We start from the raw sequence: 14,434 nt of genomic DNA, 5'->3' as shown, positions 1-14,434 counted from the left end.
TTCTGAAGATCTTGTGTGCAAACACTGCGTAAGCCCGTGTCTCTCTGGCAATTGACTTACGACTTCATGTAAAGGCACCACTATTGCAACAGCTGTTTTTCCCTAGTCTTCTTCATTTTCATTCTAAACACAGACATTTTGCTTTGATCAGCCATTCGTAACAAATGAATTTTTGCTTTCAACACATCTTTATTGGATATTATTTTCTGTTCTCGCTTTCGTATTGAAACGCCTACAAATTAAGAGAGATTACTAATATTTTGCTTGTTAGAGTTCAATAGGTTTTCAAAATGCTTTCCCAATATATGGAAGAGTTCGAACAGGTATGGAATCGAAATATGTTGTATATCTTGTATTGAATATCAATTACATTAAAAAATACGTTTTTCAGGAGCCCTTTGAGGTCAGTGGTTTTATTGAAAGATTAACCTGGCGTACAAACAATGAATGCGACAATACCAGCGGCAAACAGTCCCAATTGGATGGTATTATTGGTGCAGGCATCAAAGATTTCAATCCCACCGCCCTGCATGACACTTTCATACAAACCATCAAAGATTTGAAAATTTTACAGGAGAGACAACAGGCCAAATGCGAACGTCTTGAGGAGGCACTGAAGCAGGAACAGGAGGCCCATGCTAAAAATATTATTAAATTGCAGGAACGCCATCAACTGGCCTCCGATGTATTTTGGCAGTTGGATGAGAAAATCAATTCGGTGGCTGGGAAAATCATCCACCTGGGCGAGCAATTGGAAAATGTCAATACGCCACGTAGTCGTACTGTGGAAGCCCAAACCCTGCTAAATTATATGACGGAATTTCTTATTTCCGGACCTGTGGTAAATGATATTTTCACTGATGCCACACGTCTGTACGAAGCGGCGGATGTCATACAAAAGTTGTACGCCATTGCCCAGGATTTGCCGCCAGAGAAATTTGTCGATTCAAAGAGAAAAATCGAAAAGAAATACGATGAGGTGGAGCGGCGTCTAATCGAAGATTTCGCCACAGCTCAGAAAAGTGAAGATATTGAAAAAATGAAGCGTTTGGCACAGATCCTATCACAATTTAAGGGCTATGCCCAATGCATTGATGTCTATATTGAGCAGAGTCAAATGACACCATATGGCGGCAAGGATATATTCATTGGCATTGTACCAATGTGTAAACATCATTATGAGATTATCAAGAAGGTTTTCTCCAATCCGCAGCAAGTCATGTCGAAATTTATTCTGAACATATATCAATTGAAGCTGCATCAATATGCCATGACCAAGTTGGATGATAAACGTGACGAGGAGAAATATTTGAAGACGCTGTATGAGTTATATTCACGGTGAGTTGGGAGAGAGTGGGGCGATTTAAATGTTGTTCTATGGAAAAGAAAGAAGCCAAATATTCGATTCAAAGTTAGGGGTTTTAGAGTCAGTCTTTTGACAAAAGGTGAAAAGTCACAGGGTACAGAAGAAAAGAAAAAATGGCGATCGACAAAAGTGGGAGGTTCTTCGCCATGAGCGTTATAGACGCGATAGGTCGGCCTCTGGGAAAGTATGTGGCTCCGGTGTGTCCGGCTGATTGGAAGGATGATAAGACATTTTTGATATCTGGATCTCTTTGGACCAAATCCGTTTCAGGACATTCGGGATGTCCGTCCGTTTGTTTGCCTGGCTGGTGCGCACTATAACACTCGAAGGGAGTATCCGATCCAAACTTGGTACATCGTCAATATTATTGTCAAACTTAGATCGAGTTCGGGATGGGCAATATCAGTCCACCCTTCTGGAACCTCCCCCACAAAGGGTCAAAGTTCTGAATAACCAAAACGATCATAAGCGAAATAACCATACGGATCTCTTCCAATTACACACATCACAATATTTTTATTAACCCAATGTCGGCTGTTAAAATGGGATATATCGGTCCACTCCTTCTGGTACCTCCCCCCCAAAAAGCTCATAAGACTCGAAATTAACATCCGATCCCATTCAGACTTGGTACATATCAATGTTTCCATCTACACAAGATCTGTTATAAAGATGGTGGAGATCGGATGATTTCTTCTGGTACCTCCCCCACATAGGGTCCAAGGTTTTGAAAAACAAAATTCCCAAAGAAAGCGAAATAAACATCCAATACTCTTCAAATTTCTCACATCCAGATATTTTTGCTAAAGCATGAACGAATTGGTCAATATTGGCCAACTGCTTCGGAAGCTCCCTATAAAGGGTCAACATTTTGAATAATCATAACTCATTTGTCGAAAAAAACCGACTAATACAATTTTACTCCTTTAACTTGGAGTTAGAAGCAGAGCCAGATTAGAGAAGATATCATAACGAACACAACAACGACCTAGAGAGAGGTCCAACGCTAGCACAGAAGAGGGGGGTAGCTAAATTCTTGAGCTTTGATTTGGAACCAAAAACATGTATTGATGTTACAACAAAAAAAAAAAAAACTCGATATAATGACATTGCAAGACATTGGGCTCGGGCGGAACCGCAGAGGTAATGTAAAAATAAGCTGGAGGAATCTGGAAACTCGCTGCCTTACCTAAAACCTCAACCAGTGAAAATAGCAATTCTCTGCTACACTTATTTAACTTCTTTATCGCTTGTATGGGGTCACAGTACCCTGGAAAGCCAGAGCTATCAACGGACAATGTCCTTAATATGACCTTGGGTTGTTCTTTTATAAAAAAAAATACTTCGGCCGACGAGTGAAAGCCTTTAGATCAAATAGTCAGATGAAGCCTCTTGAAGACCAAGATACCTTGTTGGTCTTTTATAAATCGATATTTCGGACTTAGAGAGCGAGAGAAAGAGAGCCTTGAGAAAAACATTTCTTTCAGATTTGTTAGATAGAGATTAGTCTTGTCTCAAAGATCCTTTAGATCCAAAAGGTTCCATTTTTTGTGCCAATAATATATTCAATGGCCTCCTAACATATATTTTTTACTTTCAGCACCCTAAAATTATCGACTGACCTTCAACACTATATGTCAGCAATGGATGATGATTTACTCAACAAGCTGACACAGCAGATTTTCCAAAAACATTTGGCCACCTATGTGGAAATTGAATCTCAATTCCTGACAAGGAAGTGTGCCAGCGAATTGGAGAAATTCTATGCTAGTAAAAATCATCAAAAGAAACCGGCCGAACGCTTTCAAGAATTGAAACGTGATATGCAGGAGTTGATACGTACCAAGGCTAACATAAACATTGCCCAAGTTGAAGATTACGGTGGCGAGACATTCCTTTCCGAAGAATTGGCCATTAAGATGTTGCAAGATGCAAATGCCTCACTCAAACGTTGTCGTGTTCTGTCCAATGAATCGGATTTGCCCAGTAATATTATAAAACTCAATGATATTCTGCTCAAATATCTCATGCATGAACATGCAACCTATGCCTTGGGTTTGGGTCTAAATATTATACCCATTGCCGATACGGGTAGGCAATTTCCACACTTGTACTTTTTCGATGTGGTGCAAAAGACCAATATTATTGTTCACTTGCTGGAGGATCAGTGCAATACCTCGGTGGTGCCATGTGTAATGTAAGTGTTGCAATATTTCAATCAAGTTTTTTTATTGGATTTTTTATTTTTAGCAATACTCCCAAATATTCGGAATATATTTTCAAGAAACGCACATTGATGGAGCAAATCGAAGCCAAACTTGATCAGGGTCTAGATCGCACATTGAATGCGGTTATCGGTTGGGTTAAGTTGTACCTAACAAATGAACAGAAGAAAACGGATTATAATAAACCAGATTCTGATTTTACCTTAACTTCGGCGGTAAGTAAGATTTCTCCGAATTTGAAGATTTTTGATTGCCGCTTTTGGGGTAGCTAACTTGTCGAAAAACAAATAAAATAGTACCAGTCGGTTTTGCCGACAGATGTATCCCCTCAGCCTTGAGTTATGATTATTCAAACGTTTGACTTTATATGGAAAAGGTTCCGAAGCTGGCCAATATTGACCAATTCGTATCTGACCTAAGACTTATAAAAATATTACAACGTGCAAGATTTGGACCATATCCGCTTCCTATTCTTTATAGGAGATATGTGCAAATTTTTGGAAAATTTCATATCAGATTTCTGTTTAAGACTTGTTTCGAAAGTTATGACAGATATATGTATCGAAAATTGTGATTCTTTGTGGGTGAGATACCAGAAGCGGTCTCGTGTTAGCAAAAATGTTTGTATGCGTGAAAATTGAAGGGAGTTGGATGCTTATTTCGCTTTCTTTGACCCTATGTGGGGGATGTACCAGAAGTAGTGGTCCGATATATCCCATCTTCACACCAGATCTTGTGTTTATAAAAATAATGGGATGTGTGAAATATGAAGAGAATCGGCTGCTTATTTCGGATTTTATGATCGTTTTGGTTCTTCAAAATTTTGATTTTTTGTGGGGGAGGTGCCAGAAGTAATGGTGCGATCTCTACCATTTTTTTAACAGATCTTGTGTTGATGGAAAGATTGAGATGTATCAAGTTTTGATGGAATCGGATGTTATTTTGGCGTTTTATGAGCTTCATGGTTTTTCAAAATTTTGACCCTTTGTGTGGGAGGTACCAGAAGGAGTGAACCGATATGTCCCATATTCACACCAGACCATGGGTTAATAAAAATATTGTGATGCGTGAAATATGAAGCGAACCGGATGCTTATTTCGGATTTAATAAGCGTTTAGGTTATGCGAAACATTGACCCTTTGTGGGGGAGGTGCAAGAAGAAATGGGGCGATCTCTACCATATTTATAACAGATCTTGTGTTTATGGAAATATTGATATGTGGCAAGTCTGAATGGAATCGGACGTTATTTTCGCGTTTTATGAGCTTCATGGATATTTAAAATTTTGATCCTTTGTGGGGGAGTTACCAGAAGGAGTGGAACGATATATCCCATTTTCACAGCTTGGGTTAGTAGAAATATTGGGATGTGTGAAATAGGAAGAGAACCGGATGCTTATTTCAGATTTAATAAGCGTTTAGGTTAATCGAAACTTTGACCCTTTGTGGGGGAGGTACCAGAAGAAATGGTCCGATCTGTACCATCTTTATAACAGATCTTGTGTTTATGGAAATATTGAGATTTGCCTAGTATGAATGGAATCGGATGTTATTTTCGCGTTTTATGAGCTTCATGGTTATTCAAAATGTTGACCCTTTGTGGGGGAGGTACTTGAAGGAGTGAATCGATATATTCCATCTTCACATCACATCTTGTGTTAGGAGAGATATTGAGATGTGTGAAATATGAAGAGAACCGGATGCTTTATTCGAATTTTATAATCGAATTGGTTATTCATAACTTTGACGCTTTGTGGGGGAGGTGCCAGAAGAAATGGGCCGATCTCTACCATATTTATAACAGATCTTGTGTTTATGGAAATATTGAGATGTGCCAAGTCTGAATATAATCGGACGTTATATTCGCGTTTTATGAGCTTCATGGTTATTCAAAATTTTGACCCTTTGTGTGGGAGGTACCAGAAGGAGCAGACCGATATATTCCATTTTCACAGCAGACCTTAGGTTAATAAAAATATAGTGATGTGTGTAATTTGAAGAGAACCGGATGCTTATTTCAGATTTAATAAGCGTTTAGGTTATTCGAAACTTTGACCCTTTGTGGGAGAGGTACCGGATGGAATGCTCCGATCTCTACCATCTTTATAGCAGATCTTATGTTGATAGAAATATTGAGATGTGCCAAGTCTGAATGGAATCGGATGTAAATTTCGTGTTTTATGAGCTTAATGGATATTCACAATTTTTAACCCTTTGTGGGTGAGGTACCAGAAGGAGTGGAACGATATATACTATTTATACACCAGACCTTCTTTTAGTAGAAATATTGTGTTGTGTAAAATATGAAGAGAACCTGATGCTTATTTCAAATTTAATAAGCGTTTAGGTTATTCGAAACTTTGACCCTTTGTGGGAGAGGTACCGGATGGAATGCTCCGATCTCTACCATCTTTATAGCAGATCTTATGTTGATAGAAATATTGAGATGTGCCAAGTCTGAATGGAATCGGATGTTAATTTCGTGTTTTATGAGCTTCATGGATATTCACAATTTTTAACCCTTTGTGGGGGAGGTACCAGAAAGAGTGGACCGATATATTTCATCTTCGCACCAGACCTTGGGTTAGTAAAAATATTGTGATGTGTGTAATTTGAAGAGAACCGGATGCTTATTTCGGATTTTATGATCGCTTTGGTTATTCAAAATTTTAACCCTTTATGGGGGAGGTGCCAGAAGAAATTATCCGATCTCTACCATCATTATAACAGATCTTGTGTTCATGGAAATATTGAGATGTGCCAAGTCTGAATGGAATCGGACGTTATTTTCGCGTTTTATGAGCTTCATGGATATTCAAAATTTTGAACCTCTTTTGGGGGAGGTACCAGAAGGAGTGGACCGATATATTTCATCTTCACACCAGACTTTGGGATAATAAAAATATTGTAATGTGTGTAATTTAAGAACAATCGGACCCTTACATCTTATTTTATAAGAGTTATAATTATTCCAAATGTTGATCCTTTGTGGGGGAGGTACTTGAAGGAGTAGACCAATATTGTCCATTTTCGCATATGACCTAGCAATAATGCAAATATTAGGATTTGCAAAGTTTGAGCAAAATCGGATTATCCCTTCTCCTTCTGTGCAGTAAATTATTTTGTTTGAATATTTCGATATTTTGTGGGGAAGGTACCAGAAGGAGTGTACCAATATGGCCCATCTCCGAACTCGATCTAAGTTTGACAAAAATTTTACGATGTACCAAATTTGGATCAAATTGGAGACTGCCTTTGAGAGTTATCGTGCGCCTCAGCCAGCCAGACAGACAGACGGACATCGCTATATCGACTCCAAAAGTACTGAAACGGTTATGGTCCAAAGAGACCTAGGGTCTCAAACCGTTATTTCGACTAGGCACGTTTTGGCCGTATCATATGATATATACCCTCTCTAGCCATATGGCTGAGGGTATAAAAACATCCAAAAATTCTTACGGGTTCTGGAACAGACTCGATGTAAATAAAATATATGTCCCGCAAAATTGTAAATATTCATATATAATTTGCAATTTAATTTTGTTACCAGAATTTTTTTAAATAATTTAATTTTTAAATTTAATTTGCGAAGTTGTCTAATTTAAATAATCTATTTTCCCTTCTTCTCTTTTTGTTTTTGCAGGCCTGCTCGCATGTCGTTCAAAACATTCACCCCGTCATAAGACAAATTAAAAAATGTCTCGATGGTGAAAATCAAAAACAGATACTAAATGAATTCGGTGTACGATTGCATCGTGTCATCTACGATCATTTACAGACAATGTCATTCAATACGGCGGGTGCAATGTGCGCCATATGTGACGTGAATGAGTATCGTAAGTGTATACGTGAACTGGATAGTCCGCTGGTAACACAACTCTTCGATATACTCCATGCTTTGTGCAATTTGTTGTTGGTGAAACCGGAGAATTTACTAGAAGTGTGTACGGGCGAAACTTTGGTAAGTATTGGAGAAGTTTGAATTATTACGCCTGGGCAAAAAAAAATTTTAATGACTACAAATCACTTGTCCGGCATTTAAGAAATTCCCCTCAAATGTGCCCAGGTGTCCATTTTAACCGTCATAATCTAATTTGCAAGTAATGCTATTAATTGGGATTTTCCATTGTTTTGTTGTTATTGTCATTTTTTTCTTTCAGAATTATTTGGACAAATCCGTTGTGCGTCAATTCATACAACTACGTTCTGATTTTCGCGACATTAAAAATACCAATAACCTTAAAGGTATTATCGAATAAAACCGTAACCGAAATATCGTCGCTGGCAGACTGACAGGGGTTTAGAACAACACCCATCAATCATCACGTAGGTAACGTGAGCGTTACCTAGCAAAACAAGTGGAAACGATCCTATCTGTCTGATAAAGTATTTTATTTATTTTTTAAATTTTTTTCTGATTTGTATTGTGTAGTTTTAAAAACAAAATTGCTTATTTTCAGTTTTGAAAATAAAATGCATTCCTAGAACAATGTCATTGTAAATATGTGACTAATGGAAATTATTTTTCTTTTACTATTTAGACAATTTATACAGAAATACCAAGCCCCCTACCTACATACATACGAAATAGTTTGCAAACTCTCAGTGAAAGAACTGTCAAAATCTCTCTCCAATCGCTTTCGTTTGCAGAAGTTTTGTGTAAAAAGACCATGGTACAATAAAAAGGTAAGGCAGAGCTAAGCTGATTACATTTTTATACCCTACACCGCATAGTGGTAAGGGTATTATGTGTCTGTGCATTTGTTTGTAACATGGAGAAGGAAGCGAGATAGACCCATAGTTACTTTTGAGGATCTCCATAGAATCACTTTCTCAGTTGATTTATGCATGTCAGTCCGTCTGTCCATGTATTCTTGTGAACAAAATGCAGGTCGCATTTATCCGATTGAGATTAAATTTTCCAAACAACATTTGTTTGGCCCAAGGACGAACCCTATTGAAATTGGAGATAATCGGTAAAAATTTAGATATAGCTCCCATATATATCTTCGTCCGATTTGCCTTTTATTGTGCACCAAACCTGTAATATCAGTGCGAATAGTATGGAATTTTGCACGTACGATCAGATTGGACCTGAAAATAAGAAAGCCAAATTTGATCGAAATCGGTTCAGATATAGCTATAGCTCCCATATATATTGTTCATCCGATTTGTTATTTTTGTCCTCCGCAGCCGTAATATGCATTCTGAAACAACAATATTTGGGGAAACATATCAAATACAGCTCAGAAAGACATTTGATAAATTTTATCGTGATCGGTTCGGATTTGGATATAGCTCCCATATATAACTTCGTCCGATTTGCCTTTTATTGTACACCAAACGTCTAATAATTGCCAAAATGGGTTGGAATTTGGCACATACGACCGAATTGAGTCTAGAAACTAGTATGTCAAATTTGGTGAAGATCGGTTCAGATGTAGATATAGCTCTCATATATATTGTTCATCCGATTTGTTGTATTTGTAACCCACAGCCGTAATATGCACTCCGTAACAACGATATTCAGGGAAATATATCAAATACAGCTCAGAAATATATTTGCCAAATTTTATCGAGATCGGTTCCGATTTGGATATAGCTCCCATATATATCATTATCTGATTTCAAATTAATTTTGCACCAAATGGACAATACAAGTCCGAATTTAACAGATACAAATTCTTCGGCATATTTAGTCCTTTGAACTCTAAATAATAATTATAATCATAGCGTGTATGATTAAATTCTCCCATAAAAACTTTAAATTGTTATGTGGAGCTCTACCCCGCCCGACTTTAGGATTTTCTTTACTGGTTTTTTCCTAAGTGTGCCCGATTGCTGCCAATTTTTTTATATGTACTAATTGTTTTGAAAAATGAAAAAAAAAAAAAATATTTTCAAAACCAATGATTGGAAGACACATGAATTGCGGCTCGCGCATTAAATCTATTAACCAGTATAGCCATGAAATTGAAAGATTGAAAAGTTTAGCTGCAGCCATTTTATTCATTTTTCGCGCTATTTAAGTCATTTTCAAAATGAGGAAAAGTATGAAAACAATAATTTTGAATGAGTCTGACAGGAAGCGGGCATAGCCTCAGGGCTGCATTCTTGTAGTTTTACTAAGCTGTTCTACCACCTTATTGTACCATGTAAAAAGACGACTTCCAGTAAAAATTTGCAACAATCATGACTCAAATATAAGGACCCAATGACGCCAGCTGACTACCCAAATTTAATGTCAAAAATGATAAAAATGTTTAAGGGTAACAAGATATACCTACAATCAGCAAATAACGGATGTTTGAGAGGGTATAAAGGGTGAGATAAAAAAACTGCAACAAAGTTAAACGCCATAATTTTTACATTTCTTTTTAAATTTTATTGAATGAAATCAGAAAATGTCGGAAATAGCATCAAATTTTAGAACAAGTTTAGATTTGTTCGAATTGGTAATGATAAAAATGTGTAAGGGTAACCAGACATACCTGCAATCAGCAATTAACAGATGTTTGAGAGGGTATAAAGGGCGAGATCCAAAAACTGCAAACAAAGTCAAACGCCATAATTTTTACATTTATTTTTTAAATTTTATTGAATGAAAGCAAAAAAATGTCCGATTTAGCATCAAATTTTAGAATAAGTTTAGATTTGTTCGAATTTGTCACCTTTGGCACGAAGTATGGCTTTCAAACGGCCAATGAAACCGTCACTGCACGCTGCCCGAATGTTGCTCTGCGGTATTTTGGCCCATTTGGCCCGGCGAAGCCCTTGCTTGAGGTGATCGAAACTTTGTTATTTTTTAGTGCCAACCTTGCTTTCTAAAATACTCCAGACACAATAGTTCAACGAATTGGTATCCGGAGATTTTGGTGGCCATTGTGAGCTGGAAATGAAGCGAGCAAACTCATTTTGTTACCATTCTTGGGTGGCGCGTGCTAAGTGCGATGGTGGTAAGTACTGTTGGAATGTCCAAGGTCTGCGGCCAAAATATTTGCCTGGCCAAGGCTTTAAAACATCCTCCAGAATATTTTCACGATAACATTCGGCATTTATTCTAATGTCACGGTCGATTAATACGAGCGGAGAGCGAGGAACCTCATTTTGTAACCGTTCTTGGGTGGCGCATGCTGAGTGCGATGGTGCTGAGTCCTCTTGCAATGTCTAAGGTCTGCGCCAAAATGTTTGCGAGCCCAAGGCTTTAATACACCCTTCGGAATATTTTCGCGATAATATTCGTCATTTATTCTAATGCCACGGTCAATTAATACGTGCGGAGAGCGACCATCGGATATTATGGCGCCTCACACATCACCATGGCCGGCGCTTGAGTTCAGGTGGCCAACCGTGTTAGCAAGTAAACACGACCATTTTTTAATCGTTTATTTACAAACTGCTGGAAAACGAATGTTTTCTCACCGGGGAAACCCAACTTCGGCAGTTCACAACTTTCGGCCAAGCGAACCATTTCTTTAGCTTTTTTGAGTCAATTTTCTTTCTGTTGCGGTGTAAGTTCTTCCACTTTTTGGACTTTCAATAGCTTTACCCCGAGCTCATTTTTCAATATTTGCCGAATGGAATATTGCGATACGTTGAGCTCACGAGTCATTTTACGGCCACTGCGACGCAGGTTTCGATCAAGTCGCTTCTTTACTTTTCGAACAATTTCTGCTGATTGTTGCTGTTTTCTTTCGTCCACTTCCTTGACGTCGGGCTACGCTACCAGTATCACGTAATCGGTAACGAGCGATGGTAGGAGACACAAAAAATTTATTCACATTTAAATGCTGGAGTGCTCTAACAATAGCCACTTGGCGGTTTCCAGTCAAATATAAAGAAATCACGCTTGAATTTCATCACGAATAACTTTTTCTGGAAAATTCTAACCAAAATGCTTTTGTACGTTTGTAAACAATATAATGAGCTGTCGCTGGAATAATTTTAACAGCTGGCGGACGAGTGCCTTAGAAATGACAGCAGTCTAAAGTTGGTTGCAGTTCTTTCTCCTCACCCGGTATATCATTTGATAAGGCCAAAACATGCCTAGTCGAAATAATAGTTTTAGACGCTATGCCTTTTTTGGACCAAATCCGTTTCAGGACATTTGGAGTCTATATAACGATTTCCGTCCGTCTGTCTGTCTGGCTGGTGCGCACAATAACTCTCGAAGGGAATATTCGATTTGGTCCAAACTTGGTACATCATAATATTATTATCAAACTAAGATCAAGTTCGGAGATAGGCAATATCGGTCTACTCCTTCTGGTACCTCCCACAAAAAATGCCGACATTTTTAAAGAAAATAAATTACTGCACAGAAAGAAAAAGGATAATCCGATTTTGCTCCAACTTTGCAAATCCTAATATTTGCCTCAGTGCTAGCTCAGGTGCGAAAATGGACAATATTGGTCCACTCCTTCAAGTACCTCCCCCACAAAGGATCAACATTTTGCATATTTATAACTTTTATAGAATGTGATGTAAGAGTCCGATTACCATCAAATTACACACATCACAATATTTTTATGAACCCAATGATTGATAATATCGGACCACCCCTTCTGGTATCTCCTCCACAAAGGGTCAAAATTTTGAACAACCATACTGATTGTAAAATCAAAAATATTTCTCACATCAAATTATTTCTACTTGAAGAAGATCTGCTGTGAATATGGAAGGTTCCCTCATTTTAAACATTCATGGAGCTCATAAGACGGGAAATTAAAATCCGATTCCATTCAGACTTGGCACATCTGAATATTTCTATCTACACATGATCTGTTATAAAGATGGTAGAGTTTGGACCATTCCTTCTGGTACATCCGCCACATAGGGTTAAATATTTTGAAAAGCTAAACGGTCAAAGAAAACGAAATAAACATCCAACTCTATTCAAATTTCACACACACAAACATATTGTTAACACAAGATCTGTTGTGAATATGATATATATCTGCGAACCCCTTCTGGTACTACACCCACATAGGGTCACCGTTTTTCAATACTTTCATTTGTCATAACTTGCGAAACAAGTCAGCGATTCTTTACAACTCGCTGTATCTAAATATTTTTCTCAACCAGAAACCTGAGATGAAATTTGAGTTTATGATTTCGCATAAAATTGAATATAAATGTTCGATTTTCTTGTAATTCTGTCCAAATCAGTATTTTTATCTGTATTGGATGAGGTGGGAAAATTGAATATTTCGGTCGACTATATCTGGTATCTGGATAAAGTAAAGGAATTAGTTGATATAGTCCAAACCAGGCACGTCGCAATATTTATATCATATTTATTTGAGTCTGATACGAAATGGACAATATTATCCCATTCCTTGGTCAACAATTGGAATAATCAGAACAGAAATCAAAATATATTTAAATAATCGAATATTGCCTGAGGGTATGCAACTGTCGGCAAAACCGACTGATACTTTTTAACTTGTTTTAAGTATTGTTCGAATTATTTGACTATCAACAATTAACAGATGTTTAAAATGCATTCTTTTTGATATATGTACCTATCTTAACATTTCTGATCACTTACCTCATTTTTTCGCTGTTATTACTAAACTTTGTTATGTCATAAAGTTCGTGTGGTTATCAGGGATATAAATCGTTTAAATGCATATCCAAGATAAGATCGTTGTTATTTGTTTGCTGTGATTTGTTTTTATCCATTCGCATATTGACGTATTTATAACGATTATGTGCGGTCATAAACTAATTGTTTATATCCGATATTGTTGTTTTGGTTAACAGCGTGAAAGAGCCTTACCCCTTTTTTTGTTGGGTCACAGCTATAAAGGGTACAACTATTAGGTTCAGTTTCTGGATGTGAAAATGACATTTTTGGCAGGTATTGTGAGGGCATTATTGGCAGAAGAATATTTGTTAATAGACAGGGTGGAAGAATAAGGTTTGGGAACATTGATGTGTCAAAATTATTAAAATGTTTTGGCGACGCAAATCGGAGGTTGTTCTTAAAAGCATTTTTTAATAATTTTTACAAATTTCAACATTTTACAATTTCCAAAATCGGGTTGACAGTCATTGTTCTTCTACCATGGTTTAAGTACAAGAACAGATAAATAAACATGGTCTTCCTAGGATATGGAACGAATAACTGTTCATACGTGCGAAGGAACGCCAAAAAGGAGAGATTATTTATTATTTTTATAAAATCTGCCACTCGACATGCGTAAATATTTTAGATACAAAAACAAATTACAAGGTTTGCCAGAAAAGGGTTGCCATATTATATATAGCAAATTAGTCTAGCTCTATTGCTTTGCCAGGATTCTCATTCATCTATTCACAATATTGAATAAATAATTATTTTCATTTACAATAGAAGTCCCTCTTTTGATCCCCGATTTTTCCCACCGTAATACCTCCGCCAGATTTAGATAGGGATTTTATTCGTCCAAAAATTTTTTCTAACTACGGTAAATGTCCTAACTTGGAAGAGTGTTGTTTTTATACCCTCCACTATCCTAGGAAGACTGGAAAGCCACAGGTGGCTACCGAACGAAATGATGTAGGTCCACGTCTACGTATAGCTCCCTTGTAACGATATCTCCCGATATTCTGTATATTGATGATATTAGCGGTATTGTGCACCGGAAATGTTTCAAATTTGGCATTTGAAGTTCGTAATGGATACTATAGCCTATGACAGAAAATTTTCTGTGCATGTATTCGTCTTCGTATAGTCCCCCATATAACGATACCCCGAATATTCGGTATTTTCATGATTTTAGAGACAGTATTGACGAGAACTGTTTCAAATTTCGTAATTGAAGTTCGTAACGTGTACTACGAAGTATGACAGAAAATTG

General features: G+C 37.3%; 2 protein-coding genes across 2 annotated transcripts in view; one reads left to right on the top strand and one right to left on the bottom strand.

Moving 5' to 3' along the window:
- Positions 1-14,434, bottom strand: part of LOC101894765 (uncharacterized) — a 244,614-nt gene that overhangs the window by 60,777 nt on the left and 169,403 nt on the right. The window lies entirely within an intron of this gene.
- On the top strand, positions 180-8,109 carry LOC101895919 (exocyst complex component 5). Its single transcript, XM_059125357.1, has 6 exons — positions 180-323; positions 392-1,338; positions 2,967-3,563; positions 3,617-3,806; positions 7,234-7,551; positions 7,751-8,109. Exons 1-6 carry the CDS (start codon positions 291-293, stop codon positions 7,847-7,849), a joined length of 2,184 nt encoding a protein of 727 aa, XP_058981340.1. The 5' UTR covers positions 180-290; the 3' UTR covers positions 7,850-8,109.

This window comes from Musca domestica, unplaced genomic scaffold (assembly GCF_030504385.1).
Source record: "Musca domestica strain aabys unplaced genomic scaffold, Musca_domestica.polishedcontigs.V.1.1 33, whole genome shotgun sequence".
NCBI classification, from domain to species: Eukaryota; Metazoa; Arthropoda; class Insecta; order Diptera; family Muscidae; genus Musca; species Musca domestica.
The sequence above is the reverse complement of the archived record's forward strand: the minus strand, read 5'-3'. Positions and strand labels throughout refer to the sequence as shown.